Source organism: Podarcis pityusensis (genome assembly GCF_964106645.2).
Source record: "Podarcis pityusensis genome assembly, chromosome: 3".
Lineage (NCBI taxonomy): Eukaryota > Metazoa > Chordata > Lepidosauria > Squamata > Lacertidae > Podarcis > Podarcis pityusensis.
Window position 1 is genome coordinate 59,123,196 of NC_138026.1, and position 23,619 is coordinate 59,146,814.

Genomic DNA, 23,619 nt, shown 5'->3' on the forward strand with positions numbered 1-23,619 from the left:
TCCCTATTGGGAAAGGGAAGCCACAGATACAGGGAGAATCTTCCTACGGGGTAGGGTAAGGGGTGGGGTGGGAAATTGAACAGGAAAAGGGGGGAATTAAATTATTTAAGGGACTAGAGAGGATTAAAAAGAAGGGGAAAATAAAGAAATAAAGAAATGTAACCAGACAATGAGAAGATTGTCCAAGTGCTCCATGTGATCCGATGCAAAACGGCCAAGAGGCCGTGCCAACGTCTGGCCCCTGTATATATAGACTCTGACCCCTCCTCCGAATTGGCAACAATCAAAACACCCCAGCAACCCAGTTTAACCATTTAAATGGTCGGGATTCAACTAAATTTGCCTAGTCACTGGAGGGTGGCCTGTTCCCAACCGCAACACGTGCTCTCTGCTAGGGAGAACACGCTTTGTCAAGTTAGAAGATTTTAATGCTAAATTCAAGTTTTGTTTCTTAGTGCAATTTGACCTATGAAGTCATCTTCAATAATGTTATACTATGCTGGAACAGGAACAAAAAACAAATGAACTGCTCTTCATCAGGCCAAAAGATTACAGTATTTGACAAAATTTCTTTCACTTCATGCCAATTACCACCCAAGTGTCTGAGGGTCAATTTTGTGAAGTGTTTCTCTCTTTCCATGTTTTAAGGTCTGAGAATAATATATGGTTACATGGATGTAGTAAGTTCAGATAAACAACTGAGCAATAGAAACAAACACACTGTCATATTTTGAGAAAGGATCAACATGAATCAAGGACAAAGGCTTTATATGTTAAACACTCTATTGTGCCTGTTTCTAAAATGCTGCTAACTCTTCACCTGTCGACCTATAGGCTATAACCTGTCGACCTATAGTTATTGTACAAGGAGGTCTATACAATTTATGAATACTGTAGCCCCAGGTGAGGGCTGTTTAAATGGCCAGGGAGTGGACCTGAGTGAAGCCTCCCCACTCCATCAGTTCCACCCCCTGGCCCAGGCAATGTCCAGGCCTGCATCCCCATTGGCCAATGCAGGCCAGGATTTGCTTCCTGATAGGCTGTGCGGGCTTACACCCATACCACCCATCAGGAAGGGGCACTGAAGCTAAGATTCCCTTGTTGGGGTCCCCCTTGAAGCCTCTGCTGTCCTGCAACACCGCCACACCAGAAGAGTGAGCGGACTTACTGTACAAGGCGGTCTGTACAATTTAGTGAATACTGTAGCATCGGATTAGAGAGATGAACAGATATTTTTGTATTTAGCTTTCCATTATGAGCACCAGGAAGAATACATACACCTGAGTTGCAATTCTTTCATTCTTATAGCCACACATTCACGGGTGAACATTTGGAAAGGGCTGTGGTGCAGTGGAAGAATCTCTGTTTTGCATACAGAGGGTCCAAGGTTCAATCCCAGGCATCTCCTGGTACAGCTGGGAGTGCTTCCTGTCTGAAACCCTGGAGAGCCCCTGCCAGTCAGTGTAGACAATATAGAGCTATATGGACCAATGGTCTGACTCAGTATAAGGCAGCTCCCTGAGTTTGGGGATAAATACGTACAATGGAAATTGACGGTCATTTTCAGCAAGAGATTCAGATCTCTCAACACATTCAAATAGCACAAGGTGCAGCCTCTCCTAAACAGTATCACTTCAGTCTAGGGGTGGATCATATGTTGAATATCCCTCCATTATTTAAAGTTTCCCTTTAGGAGAAAAATAGGATATCCAGAGTGTGATGCAGACATTCTGCTCATTTGTAAAGCCTGCACATGACCAGGGAGAGTGGAGATGAGCACACTGAGCTCAATATCCCATTGCCCACCAACTCCTGGAGGGCAATCACCAGTAGCATGAGGAGCTTTCACCAGTACTGGAGGTTCCCCACTTCAGGCTGTCACCCTCTATGAGTTGGAAGGAATGGAGGACAAAGCTTAGCGCATTTGTCCCTGTTCTTCCCACTTGCGATTTACACTTGAGCAGAATAGCTACATAGGGCTATAGAATAGCTACATAGAGAGTATTTTTACATGACAAAGCATTCTAATATGAAGTTCCAGACTTCAACCTTAAGTGGTACAGTCCAGATGGACCACACCATATGTGATTTCTGCATATCAGTGCTCACACGTTGCTTGGGAATGTGGAAGACAGGTACCAGGCAGCCATTTGGTAAAGTAAAGGTAAAAGTAAAGGTACCCCTGCCCGTACGGGCCAGTCGTGTCCAACTCTAGGGTTGTGCGCCCATCTCACTTAAGAGGCCGGGGGCCAGAGCTGTCCGGAGACACTTCCGGGTCACGTGGCCAGCGTGACGAAGCTGCTCTGGCGAGCTGGCACCAGCGCAGCACACGGAAACGCCGTTTACCTTCCCACTATAAAGTGGTACCTATTTATCTACTTGCACTTAGGGGTGCTTTCGAACTGCTAGGTGGGCAGGAGCTGAGACCGAAAGACGGGAGCTCACCCCGCCGTGGGGATTCGAACCGCCGACCATACGATCGGCAAGTCCTAGGCACTGAGGTTTTACCCACAGCGCCACCCGCGTCCCATTTGGTACTGTAGAGTTATTCTCAGGATACGGCTGTCATTGGAATATCTACTTCTCACATATTTAGCTCTATGGGACAAAAGCGGCCAAGGAAACACAATTTAATCCCAAAGCTGTTCATGAAAAAAAATGCCATGAACCACTGACGTTCTTCTTGCTCTTTAAGATGGTCTAATTTAAGAAATTGAGATTTTTTTAAAAAAGTATGTCTGAAAGTATTTTTTAAAAATTATGCCTCCTTCAACCCTACGCCAAGTCTTTGCCTGACATAATATAAAGGTCTGGTTTATAAATTAACTGCAAGACAGAGTTTATAATGGAAATAGCTATTGACCCTTGGCTGCGGCAGTGCATTTTCTGTGGCAATATTAAGTTACAACTCTGTTCCCTGGGCACAGCCTAGTGAGTTATATAACAGTGGCCATTGCGTGATTGCTCAACTTCCTTTACCTAACCCTAATTGCATGCTGGACATAAAAAAACCCCTCTTCTATGACATGTTCAGCAGAGACACTGCTAACGCCACCAACCTCATCCACTGCTGCCTTTTAAGACGCTCCAATGAGACGCAGCATGCAGGTGCCACCCACCTTAAAAGGATATTTTGTTTTCCTGTCTCTCCTTTCCGAACTGAAAAGCGGTTTCTGACTAAAATGAACTAGTACAGTAAAATATTTGAACTAATAGGAAAAGGCGAAGCTACATGTACAGGGCATACTGTACTTAGGATTTTGGCTTAAATGTGAGACAGCCACCCAGACGAAGGAGGGAGGGGGGAAAGAAAGAACACCTACATTAAAAACAAAAAGCCTTCTTTTAAGCTCTTTTTAACAGCACAAGCATCCTAGAAACAATATACAGTACAGTGGTACCTCGGGTTAAGTACTTAATTCGTTCCGGAGGTCCGTTCTTAACCTGAAACTGTTCTTAACCTGAAGCACCACTTTAGCTAATGGAGCCTCCTGCTACTGCCGCGCCGCTGGAGCACAATTTCTGTTCTCATCCTGAAGCAAAGTTCTTAACCTGAAGCACTATTTCTGGGTTAGCGGAGTCTGTAACCTGAAGCGTATGTAACCTGAAGCAAATGTAACCTGAGGTACCACTGTACGTCAAATGTTTTCTGGGTTTTGTATGCCATCCAATCAGCTACATTAGTAGCATTGTAGCAAGTCTCTCCTGTGAGAGCCTAAAGAAAGACAGCGAAGCCATGGGGTTGAATGAAGTCAGCTGCTGGTTAGCTTTTCCTCCTCCACAACTGTCTTCTCAGCAGCCATTCCAGTTGGTGACTAGAATATCAATTCTGTAACTTTTCTGTAACTTTTGTTTTCCTCTTCCCATGCCATTCATTTTTCCTTTATGTTTCATGTCTATTACATTGTGAGTCAAGGATCCAGAACTGTTTTGTTGTTGTTGTTGTTTTAAAAAAAGCTCTAACCAGCACCTAGAAAATTCTATGTGCCTTATAAAATAGCTATAATATTAAGAAGCATAATGTTGCGATTTTTTGGGTGGCAGGTGGGGCAGGGGAATATTTCTAGGTGCTTCCAATCCGCTTCTTACTTACAATTGTTGAAATGAAAGAAACATCTGAAATAAGTTAACACTGTGCCAACCTCCCCTCTGCTTCATCCTTCTCCCTCCTGCTACACAATAGCAATCCACCTGTTGGAAATCTAGCACAGTGGATCCAGTTCCCTTGACAGGCCACTGATGGGTTGGTGTTTTGGGTTAATCTGACTATGCACAGGGATGGATCTACTCTTGATGGGGTTACACTTCCCTTGAAGGAGAAGGTTCGTAGCTTGAGAGTATTCCTGGATCCTTTGCTGTCACTCGAGACTCAGGTGGCCTCACTGCCTCGGAGTGCCTTCCATCAGCTTTGGTGGCCCAGCTACGCCCCTATCTGGACAGGGATAGCCTAACTACTGTTGTCTATGCTCTGGTAACCTCAAGGTTAGATTACTGCAATGAGTTCTACATAGGGCTGCCTCTGAAGATGGTTCAGAAACTTCAGCTAGTGCAGAATTCAGTAGCCAGGTTGCTCACGGTTTGAGCATAATACACCGATCCAGGTCCGACTGCACTGGCTACCAATTAGTTTCCAGGCCTAATACAAAGTGCTGGTTTTGACCCATAAAGCCTTAAACGGCTCAGGACCACAATACCTCAAGGACCGCCTCTTTCCATATGAACCTACCCTGAGATCATCTTCTGAGGCCTTCCTTCTTGTGCCTCCTTCTTGAAAGTTCCAGAGGGTAGCAACACGAGAACGGGGCCTTCTCTGCAGTGGCTCCCTGTCTGTGGAATGCTCTCCCCAGGGAAGTTCACCTGGTGCCTTCATTATACACCTTTAAGCGCCAGGTAAAACGTTCCTTTTTAATCAGGCCTTGGTTGATCCGATTTACATCCTATGCCCTTTTAAAATGTGTTGGGGGGCTATTGGGTTGTTGTTTTTATTTTTTTTTAGGTATTTTGTGATTTTGTATCTTGATTTTATTCTGTGAACCGCCCTGAGACCTCCGGGTATAGGGCGGTATATAAATTCAATAAATAATAATAACAATACTGTGATACTGATGAAGCTTCAGCGTCAGGGCCCCTAATCCTGAAGGGGTCCCAGGAGTTCACATTACTCTAAAAAATTGGATCTAGTAGACCTTATTTGAGTCACACAACTCAAATTATTATTATTTTTGTATATATTTCAACAATCCCAAAGTTTGAGAGTCAGTAGCACAGATGTAAAGGTGGAGTGTTATGGTACAGTAATTTTAAGCAGTTAATGTTTTTTCCTCTAGGAAAGGCCAACATTATCTGGTGTTTACCCAGTACCATTACTTCACAGTTGAGATATCTTTTATCAAGTACACAGAGTGACCCAATTTCCTAGGGATCAGAAGTCAGTTAATAGCCAATTTGCAGGCATCTGCCTCATGCAAAACAGCCTGTTTATTATATATATATATATATATAAAGTTTCTGTGGCTAGCAAACAGGACTAGTTTAGAAACTGCTTCAATAACAGTTCTTCAAGTCAATGACGCACTCCTGTAGGGAGGAGAAGGTTTTCTAATTTGCAAGCTGTGCCTTTCTCTACAAACCTGCCAAATAGCTCAAGTGTGTAATTGTACTTTCTTTTCTCTCTCTAAAAAAATCCCTCCTTAAGAAAACAAAATAGCTTTTCTTAAGTTTGGTTTCGGCTTTCAATGACTCACAAGTTACTCCTTATTGGGGCCCTCGTGTTTATATGCAGAGCATTTAGGACACGTACTGAAATGTTATCCCGACAGAAAGCTCAATAGCTCTAAAACCCCAGAGCCCCCAGTGCAGAGGAACAAGTAGCACTCTGTGCCAACTTTACAAGCCTAGAATAGTGCTGAGAAGCTGGCCAGCCAAACTCCTTGTTTTTGGAGGATGCTTACCAGCTCAGTTTTGCTATCTGCCCTGCATGCTCAAAAATACCTCGGTTTGTCCTGCGGAACTAATAGTAGCTAAGGTGCAGTCAAATGGCCTGAACATGATTCAGCTCCTCAAAACTCTTTTAGAAAAGTAGTATAGAATAGAATGGGAATTTGGTTATATATGGTTTTGACTGGTGGGGCGGAGTGGGTGGGTGGAGTCATACATCTCCCCCAGTAACTAGCCGCCACTGGGAAATCCAAAGGCTCTGCTCTGGAAAAGTGAAAATATGCATTGGGCTGGGCCTGGGAAGGACCCAAATGTGTAAACAAATCCAAGCCCAGCCCCATCTCTGCAATGGGGTCTTAGGAAGGAAGGAAAGGGATTTATCCAATTTTTTAAGAAGGTGCCATGGATGGGGTGCAGAAAAGAGAAGAGCCCACTGGACTTTCTCTGTTGCACTTCAAAGAGTCTCATAGCACGAGGAAGGAGATAAAGGAGATGTGTAGACTGGGTAAAAGCTGCTGCCACCATTGCTTCTGCCCAGCCCTCAGTGTGAGTGTTCTTAAATGAATTTGTTCGCTCCTGCACACCTGGTTTGGTGGGAAGTCATCTAGTCGTGGTGCTCTAGGGAAGGGAGAGACTCAGCTCCCTTGCACAGTGGTTGCCTGGGATCACGTTGCCCATCATCCAGGGGACATTGTGTGTTGGGTAATCTTACCCTAGGAGCCCATTTCTCAGGCGCTGAATCGCTCTCATTCAAGAGCAGCAGCAGCAGCATACACCTTCCTGCACCACTTAATGCATCAGGTTAGCAAGGAGTGTGCCTAGTGCTGTGGTGAGGCAGGGTGGGGCCCTGGGTGGTGGCCCCCTGTGAGCTCCTGGGCCTTTGGTCTGGCCCGATCTGGCCTGCCTAAGAGGGCCAACACAAAAGCGGTGTTAGCCTCCTGGGATGTGAGCACCATTGAGGGGGAAGGACAAGGAGAAGAAGCCTTTATTTTACATGTCACAATATTTATCAAATTCATCATCTCTTGACCTTAGTACTTTAGCAGTGTTGTTTTCTGTCAGATGACATTTGGTGGCTATGAATCAGCATAAAAAGTGGAACAAAAAGTGAACATTGAGCAGTCTAACAGATCTACTTCTATACTATTTAACAGCATTTGAATATAGTTTAATCGCCAATTGCCATGTGTGGGTGGGGAGTAGAGAGATTTAGCTTTTTCTGGATAATTTTGGTTAGGAGCAGCTTTCAGATTCTCCACCTCTGATAACTCACATAAACACTTCAGAGTTGAGATGATGCAGAAGGAACGAGTCCTTCAATAGTTAACGTTGTCTTGCCTATTCTCAAGATTAGCTCAAGGTATTTAGTTAACAGAAGAGTCAATTCACAAGAAGAAACACAAACTGCAACAATGAAGTGCCTGTCTCCACCTGGTGTCCATTATTCTACATTAACTAAGCAGTCCAAGTAAATATATGAACATATTTCCTGAGTACCATTATCTTTATATTCTTCAACAAGGGTTAAGATTTAGGTTTGTATGCTGCTATTGTTGTTGCTGGTTTTCTTGGAAGGCAGACTTCAAAAGCAAAATGTGAATATTTAAATTCTAAAATGCTACAAAATTTTGAATTTTATCTTTCCTCCTGACATATTCTTCACCTGAACGCTGGGTGGAATACTGAAAGAGAGAGCACTGAAATAGCTCGCGAACTGCTCTGCTAAATCAGAAATGCAGACCCTGACTCAAAATGATGAGATTATCCATTGAGACAAGGGCTGGTGAAGCATGAAGTCTGAAGTGCTTCAATAGTGCTTTTGTCCTTAGGTCAGTCCCTCAGGGAACGCTGAATGCTGTGTCAGCAAAACGAAGATGCATTAAGCTGCAGGGCTGGGCGCCTGTATATGCGGGCACATAAAATGGTCTTCCTTCCAATGCACCAAGGGATTTCGTGGGGATGAAGTCTCTGGCAGTTATTGGGGGAACCACCCTGATGTAGGAGAAGGATGGGCCCTGGCCAGTGGCTGAGTTCATCTTCGGAGACTGGTGATTTCAAAGAACAACTGGCTGCAAACTAGTAGAACTAGATTACTTCCACACCTTCTGGATGTGACCATATCATGGAATCTGAGAATCATGGGTATTTTAAGAGGATAACTCAAGGGGTTTCAGACCTATACGCATAGATCTCAAGGAGGTTCACAAAACAAAATTACAATATAAAAAAACAATATAAATTACTATGTAAAAATAAGAACCAAAACCCTCCATCATAGGGTCAGGTTGTGTAAATAAACCATATATCCTAAAGACACCACAGTCTCTGCTATCTCTTATTCCAAGGAAACCAAACCCTGGAATCCCTGGAATCTCACCCTGTTTGGAGATTGGGGTGGCCTGCAGCAATATAACAAATTCAGGTTGCATGTTAATATGCCATACTGAGAACATCAAATGTTATCTTCCAGCAGTTGTGCTGTCTGTTGGTGTGTAATAGATAAGAATTGTGAAATAATTACAAATTAGCTGTAGAGGATAAAGGTTTTTTTTATAAAATCGCGTGCATGTTCTTGATACACTTTGCTCTTTTAAAGAATCTGTCTTCTTACACCATCACCTGATTGCATGAAACTCACATATAGCTATCTTAATTGCAGTCACATTTTAAAGAAAGCAACCTGCTCTCCATTTTAAGTATCTGAAAGTGCATAGAAGCTGAAGTAGGAAAATGAACCTAAAGCCAAGCAATGCAAGACTCCAGTATACATTTTAAGGACAATTTCTGTTTTGCAGAATTTCCATTAATCTTTTAACTGGCAATAGCTTAAGCTGAAACTTGGATTAGATTTAGACACATGGTAGCAATGTGTCATCCATTTTCCTTCTGATTGCCTTCCAAACAAGTGCAACAACTTTGTCACTTTTTACAATTCCACAGAACTTTGAAAGAACAATCACTAATTCTGCTCACAGGCGTTCGGTGGAGGGAGGTGGAATGAAAGCATGGTCACTATTGTTTGTGACTAATCATCCTAAAGAAACTTGTTGGCTCATTTTCATGTTATTTTCTTTTCATGTTTTGTCCTCCATTACCACAAAATGCTTCCGCTATTATGGTGCTAATAAATTTCTCGGTGGGAAACTATTAAAAACTATAACTGATGTAAAAAAAGAAAGAAAGAAAGAAAGAAAGAAAGAAAGAAAGAAAGAAAACAAACAAACCTCTCTTTAATCAGTTTCTCATGCCAAAGCTTAGCAGCAGTGAGCTGGTCATATGCAACATAATAAAAAATAGTTTTAATAAGTTCCTTGCAAGAGCACTGGCTCAAATGCTGTTTGGTGTTTTCCCATTGCTATTCTGCCTATAGATCAGGAGTAGCCAATATGGCGCCCTCAAGATATTGCTGGACTACAACTCCCATCATCGCTGACCATTGGCCATGCTAAATGGGGCTGATGAGAATTATAGCATCTGGAGGACATAATGTTAGCTATCCAAGTTTTAGCCCAGAGGTTACCAAATTGTGGTCCATGAGCTTTGTTCAGGTATTTTGTGGCACATCTGTAAAAATAGAATAAAAAAAACCTTACAGCATCTAGCAAAGTACATGACAGTGTCCCTGGAAAAGACCCTGATGCTGGTAAAGATTGAGGGCACAAGGAGAAGGGGACGACAGAGGATGAGATGGTTGGACAGTGTTCTCGAAGCTACCAGCATGAGTTTGACCAAGCTGCGGGAGGCAGTGGAAGACAGGAGTGCCTGGCATGCTCTGGTCCATAGGGTCACGAAGAGTCCGACACAACTAAACGACTAAACAACAACAACAAAGGGAAGCTAGACTTCAGGGACCAGGCACTCAAGTGTAAGGCTGCCTGCAATGATTTTGGAACAGGTTTTTCCATATTATCATGCAATATAGAGGCATAAATGAGTAGTGTGGATATCTAGCAATTTGCAGACACTCTCAGCCACAAATCTGATAAATGACAGAGGGCGGGAAGAATGGATTTTAGAACGGAAAGCAAAATTTTAATAGAATATTAAATTCTGATTAGCATATTTTCCCTGAGGTAGTCAGGTGCAGAACATTGGGGCCATAATCTGAGCCAGGTTCACCGATAAAATGCTTTGTCTGCCAAGACTCATTCCTGGAAAACAGGGGAAATAACAAAGGTAACAACTTCCTCTGAGCTTGTGTGGAATGCTTTTCCTTCAACAGTCAATATACACTGAAGATTGTGGGGTGTCCAAGTTTTCAGCTAAATTCTGCATGGTTCTAGGCAGTACTGTGATTAACCAAACCCCTCTCTCTTTTAAATGACCTACTGCGCTCCAGTGTATAGAGCAGGATGCCAAGGTGGGCTTCTATCATGAAATAAACTCACAAAAGGAGGGGGAAGATCCTTTAAAGCACAGGGTGGCCTCCAGAGTGGAGCAAAGTATTTTGTACAGTGAGATGTGAATCTCGAAATGCTGCAACATCTTCTTTAAAACCTGTATAGAACAAAAAATACCTCCCCATCAGAAATAACCAGGCTAAGATGTTTTGGTAGGCAGAGACATATTGGGACCCTGGCACAGGTATTATGTTTCTGAAGACAGGGAAAGCACACTTTCAAACTGTAGTGAAGAAATAAGAGAAGAATTTTATCCACTTTGTTCTGCCAAACATGAAATCAGAGAACTAACTAAAGCATTTGAAGTATTTGGGCCAACACAATAGTTCCCACAGTGGGTACAGCATAGAATATGGCAGAGTACACTGGGTAAGCACTGAAATACCAAAAAGGGAGGATCCTTTTTCCATGTTCACGCAAGCACAGCCCATTAATATTCCAGCTTCCATTACCTTCCAACAACAGCAGGAAATTTGATAGTTGAAAGGCGGGAGCACTTATCTTCAGCTTACAATCCAGTATTAAAACATTTAGACCAATATATCTACTTACAGTGGCAATGTAATATCATTGTACAGGACACTGTGGTATCCCAGGAGATGTTACTCAATCCTGTATACTTATTTATGAGGGTGGCAAGTTTTTGTATTTGATACTTAGTTGAGTGAGACAATAAGAACTTCAAACTCTAGTTTCAAACATTTGCTTTAGCAATGGAAGAGGAACATCATAATTAGCCAAAGACTACATTTGTTTTACAGAGACCTTGCAATATTGGGATTAGACAGTGTTTATGAGGCTGCAGTCACACCACCATTTACTGCACACTTGCTGAGTTTCCAGTGAGAGCCAGTGTGGTGTAGTGGTTAGGAGCGGTGAACTCGTAATCTAGTGAACTGGGTTTGCTTCCCCACTCCTCCACATGCAGCTGCTGGGTGACCTTGGGCTAGTCACACTTCTCTGAAGTCTCTCAGCCTCACTCACCTCACAGAGTGTTTGTTGTGGGGGGTGAAGGGAAAGGAGATTGTGAGCCGCTTTGAGACTCCTTAGGGTAGTGATAAAGCCGAATATCAAATTCAAACTCTTCTTCTTCATCAGTGTTGGGTTTTTAATCCAAAACAATTGGACATTTGGCTTCCAAAAATAGTTCCCAAACCAGAACTGAATGCCCAGTGAATTGAGACAGCCAGACCTATTACCATCCACATTATTTTATCATATACTGTAGGCCATTGAGAGCAGCAACAAATATTTCAAAAACAAATCATGCATAAAGAAGTGTGGATCTCTTGACAATGTTTTGTACCAGATTTGCAGCTCTGTCGCTCATCTGCAAAAATAGAGCTTAATATTGAACCACCCTGAGACCTCTGGGTATGGGGGTATATAAATTCAGTAAAAACAAACAAACAAACAAACAAACAAACAAACAATTATTTTCCATATTTTTACCAAGCCCCCTTCCATCTAAGCCATTGCTTAGTTCCTGGGCTTGTACTGATGGAAGCCTCACTGCAAACGGTGTGTGTATTAGACTGGCAGAAGGACAGGAAGCAAAGAGTCAGAAGCATCTGTGGGGGGGGGGGAGAGAACAGAGCTTGCACAAAAAAAATTTAGAAAGCCAATTGGACAGCCAGAGAGAAGAAGAAAAAGGAAAGGCCTGTGAGGAACAGAGACAGATGGACAAGTGTGTGCCACATAGAAGGCAGACAGACAAGAAAAGTTGGGGAAAGGTTAGGAAGAAGAAGGAGGAGGAGGAGGAGGGGGGGGATTAAGGTCTGCCTTTTTCCTGAAAGTAAGGTCATCCCTGAAGACAGATCCTTCTCTGTAGTGGCACTTTGGCTCTGGAATGTTCTATCTCTAGGGAAGATTGTCTGACGCCAGGTGGCAAAAAAGGGCCAATTGATTTCAACACTGCTTTATCAGTTATGCTTTAATGGCTTGTCTTTTGTTTTGATGGTTTACATTCTCTATTTTGAGTAACCATGGGAATCTTGGATTTTTGAGCAGGGTACCAAATAAATAAGAGGTTTCGGCCCACAGTCTGGTGATTACGTGGCTAGGAGGGGTGGGAAGCCATGGAATTCACCAATCAAAGTGTTGGCTACAGTCCTCTAGTCATGCTAAGTATCACTGTGGTAAAGGAAAAAGGAACTCCAATCAGGTCCAGTGCTGAATGCAAACAGTTGGGGAAAATTACTGGAAAAACACATGCAAACCACATCAGTGATAATGTAGTGCATTAGACCTCCTTCCAAAACACCTAATGAGCGAGACAGGAGCCACAGCAAAATAAACTTCCTAACGGGGAGATATTTTAGGGCAGGACTACTTGTCTAGTGGTTTGACATGATCCAAATTAGTTCAGAAGGGCACTTGTTGTGTACATTATCTGTGATACTGGTGACCTACGTGTATTTCCAGACAGCACTTTCCTGAATCTTAAACAGGCTAGTTGGACACATCTAATATTCACAAATCACAGCCAGCCACATTCATTCCTATTAGTTCAGCCAGGCAGAACCATGGCCTGTAGAATCAGGAAAGGATAGGCAGTCTGAAACAGCAACTGTTTCATGAAATCCACCTACTATTTTATATGCCTCAGCATCAAACTTCCATGCACTTTGTTGAAGATACCATGTAATACTTTGAGTCCTTCTCAATGTAGGTTGCAGTTATGCTGGTGGTTGTATCCTTGTTACAAGATACATTCGCCTGCATCTCAAATAATGGATTTTGTACCAAACAATTTTAAGTACTGTACTTTATAACATAAATAAAAGTTAAATGAATGTTGCTGAAAAAGAACCTGCCACATCTTCAGATTTTGAATGTGCATATGAAGATTGAAAGTTTCTTGGATTGCAAATGTATATAGAATTCTATTTTGTGCTACTCCACTATGCTGCTAGGAAACACATTTTTGTTTGTTTGTTACTGACATGCCTTCTTGTTATAGACTGCAAGCTTCCCTGATCAATTTAAATTTTACTTTTTGTTACCTGCAGCCAGAAACTAACCCACCCAACTGATAAACTGCTGTTTAGCAAAAATGTCTCTTATAAGCTGGAAATCCACAGCTATGTAGGTTGCATGATTAATTTTAGCTGATGTGGTTTGCAGGTGGTTTCTGGATGCCATGAGCATGGCTGGCACATTGCAAAAGAAACAGGATGCATGCTTCAGATATCTAATATTACACGCGCATAATTAATGTGGTCCACATGTTGTTTGCAAGATGTTTATGAGGTCTTGATGTGGCGAGGGCATCACTGATGTGGCTTGCTGGAGATTTACAAGAATTTTTTCAATTTGTTTTTGTTCAGGGAGAGGTTGATCTGGACTCTACAGTATATTCATCACTGCTTGGAAGTTTCTAACGATATCTTGGCACACTACCAACAGTTAACAGCATAATATGGGCATTTTTAAAAAAAAGGTATCTGACTCTTGAGGCCACGAGGGCTTTTTCAAAAACTAGGTGTCCATCATATTCTCAGAAGGACAGACCACCCACATGAGCAGTGAAATGACAGATAAAAATCTGTTGAAATCAGGTGAAAATACCTATGTTTTGCCAACACCAGCTGGGATGAAAAGCAGCCTACCTCAATGCATTCCCATCTTTGTTATTTTTGTGGGAAGATGAGTTGAACTGAAAGTGAATAAGTAACTGTGTAAGCAGAGTCCTCTTCAAAGAGTTATTTCTTTCCCACTGGTAAGCTGGTTCCTAAACACCTACAAAGGAAATGTCTGTTGGAGCGAAAAACACTGAACAGAATCCATGTTATGTGATATTTTGATTCCCCCAAGGACTGAGAAGTGAAAGAACCTGAATGCTCCCTGAACGTTTTTTCGAGCTTTGCTTGGAATGTTTATGGAGTGGGGTTATAATCCTTTGATTTGCATCTCTCTTCTTCATCTTCTTCTGCTCAACATAGTGGCCAGGATCCAAAGAACAGTACAACTAGTGCTGTGTGCCAAAAGAGGGCTTGAGCTTATGTTTTTCAAACAGCAGCCAACATGCCTTATGGAACGCAATGTTTGTGAAACTAAGGATGCTTTCAAAAGCAGTTTGTGTACTATATTGCATGCAGGCCTGCTCTTCAATAATAATAAAAACCCCAGAAAATCCCATTGGGCATGCTTAAACCCTACAGCATACCTAAAGTTGCTCTCTGGACTATGGCTATTAAGTGTAGGTCAGCACTGAGTGATTTGAAGAATGTGCCCATGTAGAAAAACACACGCACTTAGTGCTATCGCCGATATTAATCTAAGTAGAATCTAGGTCAAATTTTCTTTGGCATCACATGTTTGGAATCTTGCTGAAAAATTCTGGCAGCCTTTCCAAAATCCTACAAGATTCTGTCAGATCTGGGTCACGTTCATCACCTGTAGCATCAAAGAGATGGGGTGGCACACACAGAGAAAGAGAAAAACAGGGTTGCAGGGGAGAGAGAGGGAGGAGAGAGCAGGGGCTGGGAGGGAGATATGGGGTACAAATAACTAGAGAAAGTGATGAGATTGCAGGAAGAGGAGGGGCATGTAATGAGGCAAACTCCACCCACTTCTGGCTCTGATCCCAACACCACTGGCATATAGTGCCAGTTTACCCCTAAGAGTGGCTGGGGAAACCCAGCTAGATGGGCAGGGTATAAATAATAATAAAATTATTATTATTATTATTATTATTATTATTATTATTATTATTATTAGATAATGCAGTCCTTGGCAGGAGAAACAGGTTCCCTACTTCTTATGTAAATTAACTTTTAAAAGCTGAGGGTTGTATATGTCTGAATATGGGGGAAAAAATTATGTACAGATAAAAGCCTAAGAAGTAATCAGATATAGAAAAAAACATAAGGAAATGTATTTCTTTTTAAATTTCAAGCATGAAATCAAGCAATCTACTTCTGCTGTTTGTTTTTACAGAAGATCTCACTTTAACTCAGGGGGAACTTAAGATAATATTCCTGTACCTGAGGTAACTTGACCTGGATGAACTGTGTTGGCTCTTTTTCACTCTTATACATGTGGAAGTTTTCCTTCAGAGATTTGATGTTGTACATACGATCGTTAGAGAAAGGAGACACAGGCCTTGTGAAGATTTTCTTGTGCTGTACTTTAAAGGCTTTAGGCTCTGTTAGATATGGAAATGAGGGAGAGAGATGGATTTTCAACAGCATTCTTAAAACACAAGGAAAAACATGTAATGGCTTCTATACAGTCGGCGTGCTACATGTATTAAATTCTCACTGAGAAAGGATTTCCCCCTGAACACACTATTCTCATTTATGCCAGGGGTGGGGAAACTTTGGCCCTCCAGATGTTGCTAGCAAGCATGGCCAATGGTCAGGGATGATGGAAACTGTAGTTCACCAACATCTGCTTATGCATACTTGGTGTTTGCAAAGAGTGAATTCATTACTTGACCGTGGATCCTTATCACCACTGACAAGATGGAGGTATCAGCATGCCTAAGGAAACCCCAAGGTTTGCAGAAGTACCAAAAACTTAAAGGAGCAAAAGTTCAGGGGGGAACCCTAAACATAGTCCAATAAAGAATGATCATGCTCAGTGACCACAGAATGCTGAGCAAAGTTGAAAAGTGGCAAAATGGAAGAGTATGGCAGAAGGGGGAATAAATGTGGAACGGAATGGATTTTCCTGGAAGAGGACTTGGATAACTGACTCCCACATTACACCACACGCCAATGCTTTGTTACAGGTCCCACTTGTGAAAGTGGAATTTTGAATGGTCAGGATGGTAGTCAGTGCCAAAATTCTCTGCATAGGAGATGTCAGCAAAGACATGAAATGCCTCAGCGCACTGCAGGCTCAAAGTCCACATGGCTTGAAAGACTTGTCAGACTTGGTAGTATAGAGCAGGCTTCCTCAGCCTTGGCCGTCCAGATGTTTTGAGACTTCAATTCCCAACATCCCTGACCACTGGTCGTGCTAGCTAGGGACCATGGGAGTTGTAGGCCAAAAACATCTGGAGGGCCGAGGTTGAGGAAGCATGGTATAGAGTAAGATCACAGCAGTGACATCTCTTTCTCAGACTGCTAACTGGCCATTTATGTCTTCTATTCACTTGCAGGCACAAAGCAACAATCCCATCTTTGCATGCCAGGATTTTGCATTCCAGCTGTATGGGTAAAAGGAAGGTCACGGGGGATCTGAACTGGAAGCATTGCCAAGTGGATTGCACTGTGAATCATTTGGGAGCTCAGTGTTCCTGCTATGTGTATATGAGGCTCGGTTATGTATGTGAAATAAGTTACCTTACAGATGCCACCTTGGGAGGCTTAGTCCTGAAAGACAGCATGTAAGTACTTTAAACAAAATGCCTTTGTAAGATTTTTAATGGTTCACTACAAATGCAAGGTTGATTTGACCTTAAAAGGCACATTCATCATGGTTGCCAACTTCCTTTGGTAAGGAAAGGCTTGCCGAGTTCTCCAAAATTTGCCAAATGACAGATGCTGCTGTAGGTATTTAAAAGGGGGAGTGAGATTAAAGCGTGTATTTTTTATTTTTTTAAAAGGCTGAAAGGCAAGCTACCTGTCCAAAGACCACGAGGTCTCTCACTTAGTCCTGGAATGAATGGGTTGTGGGGGCTGTTCTGCAAAAGACCGTGTTGTTTGAGATATACTGTTCTCTCTCCTCTGGACATATTTCGTAAAGACTGGAGCAGCATTTTTTCCTCTTCTTCACGAAGAAGTTTAGGTAACATCATTATGGAGTTGAAAACAGTTGACAGTTTATTTCCTTTATTTTCTTTTTCTTCTGCACATCTTAGATCTTTGAAACGGGATTGCTCAAATCCTCTTTTGCCCTTATCCAAGTTCTTCTGAAAAGGCTCTGGTAGACATATCCTTTGAAAAACAAACCAGCACCCATCATCAATCTGTTGCTCCTTCTTGGAAGCTTCTTGAGTTGCCTTCTCTCCATCAGGCCATTTATTGACTAGAGTCTTTCTAAGGAACTTGATGACAGCTGCTGCATCTCCTCCTTTGACCTGGCAACTTCTCAACAACCTTAGAAGCACAGCTGAATTCTCTACTGACTGGATGCGTTGTGGGTTTAATGGCTCAGAATGATCCACGATAGACCTCCGTTGAGCTTCTTCCACAACTTTACTGACATTTGGACCTTCTATGATGCATTCCTGCTGAATCCCACAGTCATATTCTAAAAACTCTTTGAGCAATTCCAAACCAAGCATGTCCTGAGTTTTATGTACCATAGTACAGGAAGCAAGTCTTTTCATGTGTTGGAGTAGGTCGGTTTCTGCAGCCAGATGCAGGAGCTGCTGAAAAAGAAAACCCAAAGACAGGTCACACTTTAGCCATCTCCTCTTAAGATAATCCTGGGAGAATTAATTAGTCCAGTACAAATCAAGTTTCATCCCAAATAGTGACTCAAAGAGATTATTATTATTATTCTTACTCTTATTAAAAATGGGGAATTAATTCAAGTATGTGTAAGTATGGACAATGTACAATCTTTCCCACAAATTTATTCCTACTTCCTTTCAGAGCTGGCAAGGGAAAAGAGATCATAAACAGCAGTGCCCATACATCATAAACAGCGGCACTGTTAGCTAGCTCCATGGGTGGCTTGAGGCTCAGAGTTGAGAGAAATGCCAAACAGTGCAACACAACAGGGAAGCAAAGCTCAAACGGCTTGCTTTAAACAAACCCATAGAAATCAGTAGGGATACTTTGGAATATGCTGTTAAAGCTACAAGAGATGGGGAAAAGACTACTTTGCTTCCTGTGTCAGAAAATCCCAGTGGTGACCCTCCAGTGATGCTAAATCTTATTACAACTAAACCAAGACATGGACAATTTGCTACACTTTTAAGAGTACCTCTAATAAATCATGGCTTGGTATTATGTGCAAACTAAACCTGTGCAAGCATACCCTTAGGGACAGTTACATGCAAATCGAAACACCCCCCAGCCCCTCTTATGCCTGAGCTTCACCTGTGTCTCCTTGCTTTCCCTTCCCAGCTGTTTATTATGGCTCAGCTCCAAAAATAAGTGAACAGAATGAAATTCATGGAAAGAACATTCCCACCATCTTCTCTCCTTGTGCCTCCTGAAAATTGTGCATGGTTGGGTGTGCTGTCCTATATACAGTGTGGGATGGGGTGCAATCCCCAAATCTGAACAGAGCCCCCCCCTTTGGCAATTCCCTCTCCCCCAGCAAGCTCCATGCCCATTATACAGAGTTCAGGGTGAGCCCCATATCCTCTGGAGAGGCTTTTAAGGGGGCACAGGCAGCTTAGAGGTGGTGGGGGTGGTTTAGGATTTCCCCCCTTCTTTCCATGAACTTTCTTCCATATACTTATAATAGGGTCCAAGCCTATATCTGTACAAACTTCAGTTAAAGATGAACCGATGAATTTTGTGACACATATAAGTCATGTTGTAGTAAGCATAAGTCATGCTGTAGTAAGCATCCTCCCACTGCAAACAGCACCCTTGCCACTGCGTGGCATGCAAGCTTCATTCTACAATCCTCTGCAACCCTTCCCTTCCCCATAGGACAATTAAAACACACAGATTTGTGCATTCACTTAGCCCATCGTCCTTTGAGACTCTATCTGACTGTTGCCACAGGCCTCCCTTACTACAGTCTCAGCTACTTCAGTGTGCCACTGGGAGCCACTTAACCCCCTTGTCTCACAGAGATCAGATTCTTTGTGTTATGCTTAAACTCCCATGCTGAGGAAGAAGTACTCCACAATTCCTTGCTTTGGGTGAGGAAGTCAGAAGGACTCTGCTTTTGAAAAGGGAGTTCACAGCAATTTCAAGCAGTAAATGCTAGAATTCTCAAGACTGCACCTTTCAGAGTTTCCAGGACAAAGAGCAAGAAGCTACTGTCCGTTTCTTCCAGTGCTAATGAAGCTACCTAACAACAAGAAGAGGCATGGCAGCAGTAAACCATAAGTAATCTGTAAACTGTCAGTGTGAATGGAAATTGCATCCCATGAGGAGAGAAACAAGCTCTCTCTCTCTCTCTCTCTCTCTCTCTCTCTCTCTCTCTCTCTCTCTCTGTCTCTGTCTCTCTCTCTCTCTCTCTCTCTCTCTCTGTGTGTGTGTGTGTGTGTGTGTGTGTAAGGTGTGGGTCTGATGTGCCCACTTCACAACTATTTCCCAGAGATGGATGAGTGTCTGGAAAAGCGTGTTTATGAAAATATTCTTCTGCTGTTCTTCTTGCTGTTCTAAAAAGCAGTGGAGCTGGTGAAGAAGAGTAGGGGAAAGGAAGAACTATCCCCCAAACACAAAAACACTCAAGTGGCCAGTCAGTGAATGCCTAAATTTCTTTCTGGCATGGCAAAATGCACTCCTCAATAAGATCACTATAATCTAGGAGATGAAATGGAATTTGATGGGACACTGTCCTGTTTGGCAGCATTTGCTCTCTGAAGATGCACTAGTTCCAAAAAAATGACAGAGCATCATTTGTCCAAGCCAAGATAACTTGCCTTGCCATGGCGATGTGGGAAGCTGAAAATGCAAGCCATGTGAACTGGTACCAAGCTCGTGGATAAACAGATTTCTGCTTCCAGTGCTAGCAGTCCCCAACTCACCTTATTCATCCTTAGCCATCCCTATTTGGAAGTTATGTTTTCTGGGGTTGTTGCCCATTGTTTCTAACAGTGACACTACTGAAGAATTCCCAATTAAAACTTTAATAGACAGGAAGCTGTTGTAAAGCTAGCATGTGATATGCAAATTTTAGATATTAGATTAAGGTATGGGAGAGAGAGAGAGAGAGAGAGAGAGAGAGAGAGAGAGAGAGAGAGAGAGAGTTGTTTTTTTTTAAGACAGATGTTCATGGGGCAATCAGTGTTAAAAAGGTTGAGCTTCTAGCTGCTGGGCCAAAATGCTTCAAATATGTTTCAGTGCATTAAAGACGGTCAGGTTATGCCTTGGTTTAGTTCCAGCTTTTTGCATTCCTCAAATGAGCATGTGATCAAACAGTCCTACAGTACTATGAGCTGTACTCCAATCTATACATTTTTTAAAAAATGTTGTGTACAATGCATATGCGTCACTTGCAGAGGCAAGTGAAATAATTCAGGTTGTTACCAGTGCCACTTGACTTATGCACATGCGGCATATCAACATGGCTCACAACAGAATGTCAAAATTTCACAGCAAACCCTGAATCCTGGCAACCACAGCATGTCCTTGTCTCCTCCTCCTGTATGTACACAGAGTGAAAGGCGGTGACTGAAAATGAGGGTCGGATTATTTACAAGGGGAAATCTCGGAAGCTTTAAATATTTGTGGCTGATGTTAAAAAAAAATCTCAGAGAGTTAATTGGCAGAATCTGGGACCAGGGAAATGGCATTCAGACTGATTATTATTTCTAAAGTGACCAAGAAAAGTGTGCAGTGCCAAAGTCCGAGTGGCTTTAGATATTCTGAAGACATTGGGGTGTGGTGGGGAGGTGCCGCAGAGAAGAACAACAAGCAAGTTACATTTAGTCTTCCATTGCTTGTTTCAGAATTCTGAAACTGGAGCTTCTTCATCTCCCCTCCAGGGTGATTCCAGAGCTAAAAGAGACAGCGCACATATGTCCATGTGAAGAAAGAAAGGTGGATGAGCTGTAGACCTCCTACACAAACAGAAGCAGCACTTCCCCCCCTTGTTTCAAGGGTCCAACATGGCTCTCACTTTCCTTTATGACTATTTGTTAATTTATCCCATAAGGATCATGGTGTTAGGCATCATGAGACTTGAAGCAGAAGAGCCCATTCAGCCGCCAGATGGAGATTCCTTACTCTCTGCACCATAGGGCCACTTTCTGAAGGAAGGAACCATAAGCAGTTCAAGCGGGGGTGCTAACAGTACAGATCAGAATGCTCTCAGGCATGGTTTGTTGCATTGCTTATGGAAATTAGAAGATACCTTTTATTTTATTGGTTTAATAAATTTATATCCTATTTTTTTGGGGGGGGGGAATCCTCACAAGGCAGCAAAGATAAGCAGATAAACTAAACCACGTACAGTGGTACCTCGGGTTAAGAACATAATTCGTTCTGGAGGTCTGTTCTTAACCTGAAACTGTTCTTAACCTGAAGCACCACTTTAGCTAATGGGGCCTCCTGCTGCTGCTGCACCGCCACTGCACAATTTCTGTTCTTATCCTGAAGCAAAGTTCTTAACCCAAGGTAATATTTCTGGGTTAGCGGAGTCTGTAACCTGAAGCGTATGTAACCAGAAGCATATGTAACCCGAGGTACCACTGTACTATGCAAGTATGTAAATATGCAATTCAAAACATTAAAACAATCAATAACATGCAAATAGGAAGACCATAAAATAGGGTGCAATCAAAATAAATCAGCCCCAGTGCCAGTGCTTCCTTGCCTGCTGTAGCTCAACATAGGCAGTTTATTAAAAGAATGTGGAAGACTATCAGGCTGTCTTTTTCCTCCTTCATACCAGTTCCCTGCCAGCCTGCCTGCATTTTGCACCTTTTCCTTGGTACCTATCACCATTCCAGCCACTGAACCAAGGCATCTGGAATGGTCAGTTGTGCTGCTGATTTTCTAGTTTAGTGTATTTTCTCACAGCTACCAGGTTCATATACACACAACATTTCTGCAAAAAATCAAACAGCATGTGATAGATGTGTAAAATGTTAATCAGCTGGCTTATATTTTGAATCACTACCATCTGTAGTTAGAGAAATATGCTCAAACACGAACCACCCCCACATGAAGAATGATAAAACTGCAATTGGACAGACCTGTATAGGCAATGTCAGAGATTCTGGATCATCTTCAGGAATCCCATATGTTTCTGAGGGGAAATACATATCAAGTAATAATAAATGTATGGGAAACACAAAAGCAGCATTCCTTCAAGTACAGCAGCTGTGAAGCAAATGATTTACGCCTGCTTACCAATGACTGGGATGGCACAGTTTCATTCTGGGAGCACAGTTCCCAGAAAACTGACCTAGTTTCACGTCAAAGGGAATTATCTGAGCAGGTCTGTCAGCAGGTCATGATATTCTTCTTCTGGAAGTTCTGTTTTAGTACAATTCTTTTGCTCGGGATAATATTTATGACCTGTTAGCAGATTTGATCGGCCTGGCTGCTCAGATGAGGGAACTTGTCAAATGGTATTATTTGAAGACCAATTCAAAGGCTACAATCCCTCACCACAGAAGCTCCCAAAAATGTTTATGCATGGTGGTGACCTACTGAAAGGCCAGAATGTCTGGAATCAGTATCCCCATGGGATGGTCCCAACTACAAGAGCTGCCTTTACACCAGCAACAGCAGTTAAACTGTGAGCAGTTTTCAAATGTTATAGCCTATATGGGGGATGGTCTTATGGAAAGTTTTCTTTTGGCAGTGGTAGTCAAAGGTATTGTGGTCTACTTGTGGGAAGGTGAAATGTTTGAACTGGCTTTCAGAAAAGCATTGCATTGTTATTTTGGTGAGCAGATGGTGAGCATAGAGTTTGGAGGGGATATCCAGCAAGCTAATGGGTCGGTAGTTTTGGGGGAGGGTTTTATCTTCTTTTTTGTAGATTGGCATGATGATGTTCAATTTCCAACCAGCTGGAATTTGAGCTGCATTATTTATGTAGGTGTAGAGCTTAGCCAGGATGGGTTGCCACCAGTCCATATTCATTGTTTCTAAAATACCACAAGAGATGATTGATAGCAAGCAAGGTCTGTGTAACAAGATACTTAAATGCATTTCGCTGAGAGAAGCAATTAATTCTAAACATTCAAAATGTGAATGAAATCTTTCAATTTTAATTCAAAATTTGATCTCAGCATTCAGTTGTGAAGGATGTACAGAAAGGCTAGATTCTATGTCTTGACAGTATACCAAAGGAGAATAGTGCTATAAGTTTACCAAAGATTTATTAATGGTTCAGCCTGCAATCATGAAACCAGCTCAGTTGTTACATTTCAGAGAAAATGTGGTTTGTTTCCATGAATGGACAACACAACACAATTCTAACTGAGGGGGGGTGGTATTCCTTTATGAAAAGTCATCCACTATGTTCTGAAATGCTTGAAGAAGAAAAAATTATCCAGACAATAAAATGCCTCTTCCCTGAAGGTATTTCAGACACTTCAATGACACATTAAAATGTTTGTTTGTTGTCTTCTCGGTATAATTTTGAAAACATGATGTGATCCAAAGTATGTGTTTTCAGGCTTGCATGCCACCATCCAATCCCTAGTGATGTACTTGCTCCATGTTCATTACACTGTACAAAC

The 23,619-nt window shown here is 42.3% G+C and overlaps 1 protein-coding gene across 1 annotated transcript in view; it reads right to left on the reverse strand.

Moving 5' to 3' along the window:
* The window catches only part of LOC308473817 (uncharacterized protein), a 115,949-nt gene extending 93,779 nt beyond the window's left edge, over nt 1-22,170 (reverse strand). The window contains exons 1-3 of the mRNA XM_080999547.1: nt 22,123-22,170; nt 16,911-17,661; nt 15,326-15,486 (exon numbers count right to left, since the gene is read on the reverse strand). Of these exons, the coding sequence (XP_080855673.1) occupies nt 15,326-15,486; nt 16,911-17,619 (870 nt within the window). The 5' untranslated portion in view covers nt 17,620-17,661; nt 22,123-22,170. The remainder of the gene's footprint in view (nt 1-15,325; nt 15,487-16,910; nt 17,662-22,122) is intronic.
* Nucleotides 22,171-23,619: the final 1,449 nt, after the last annotated feature.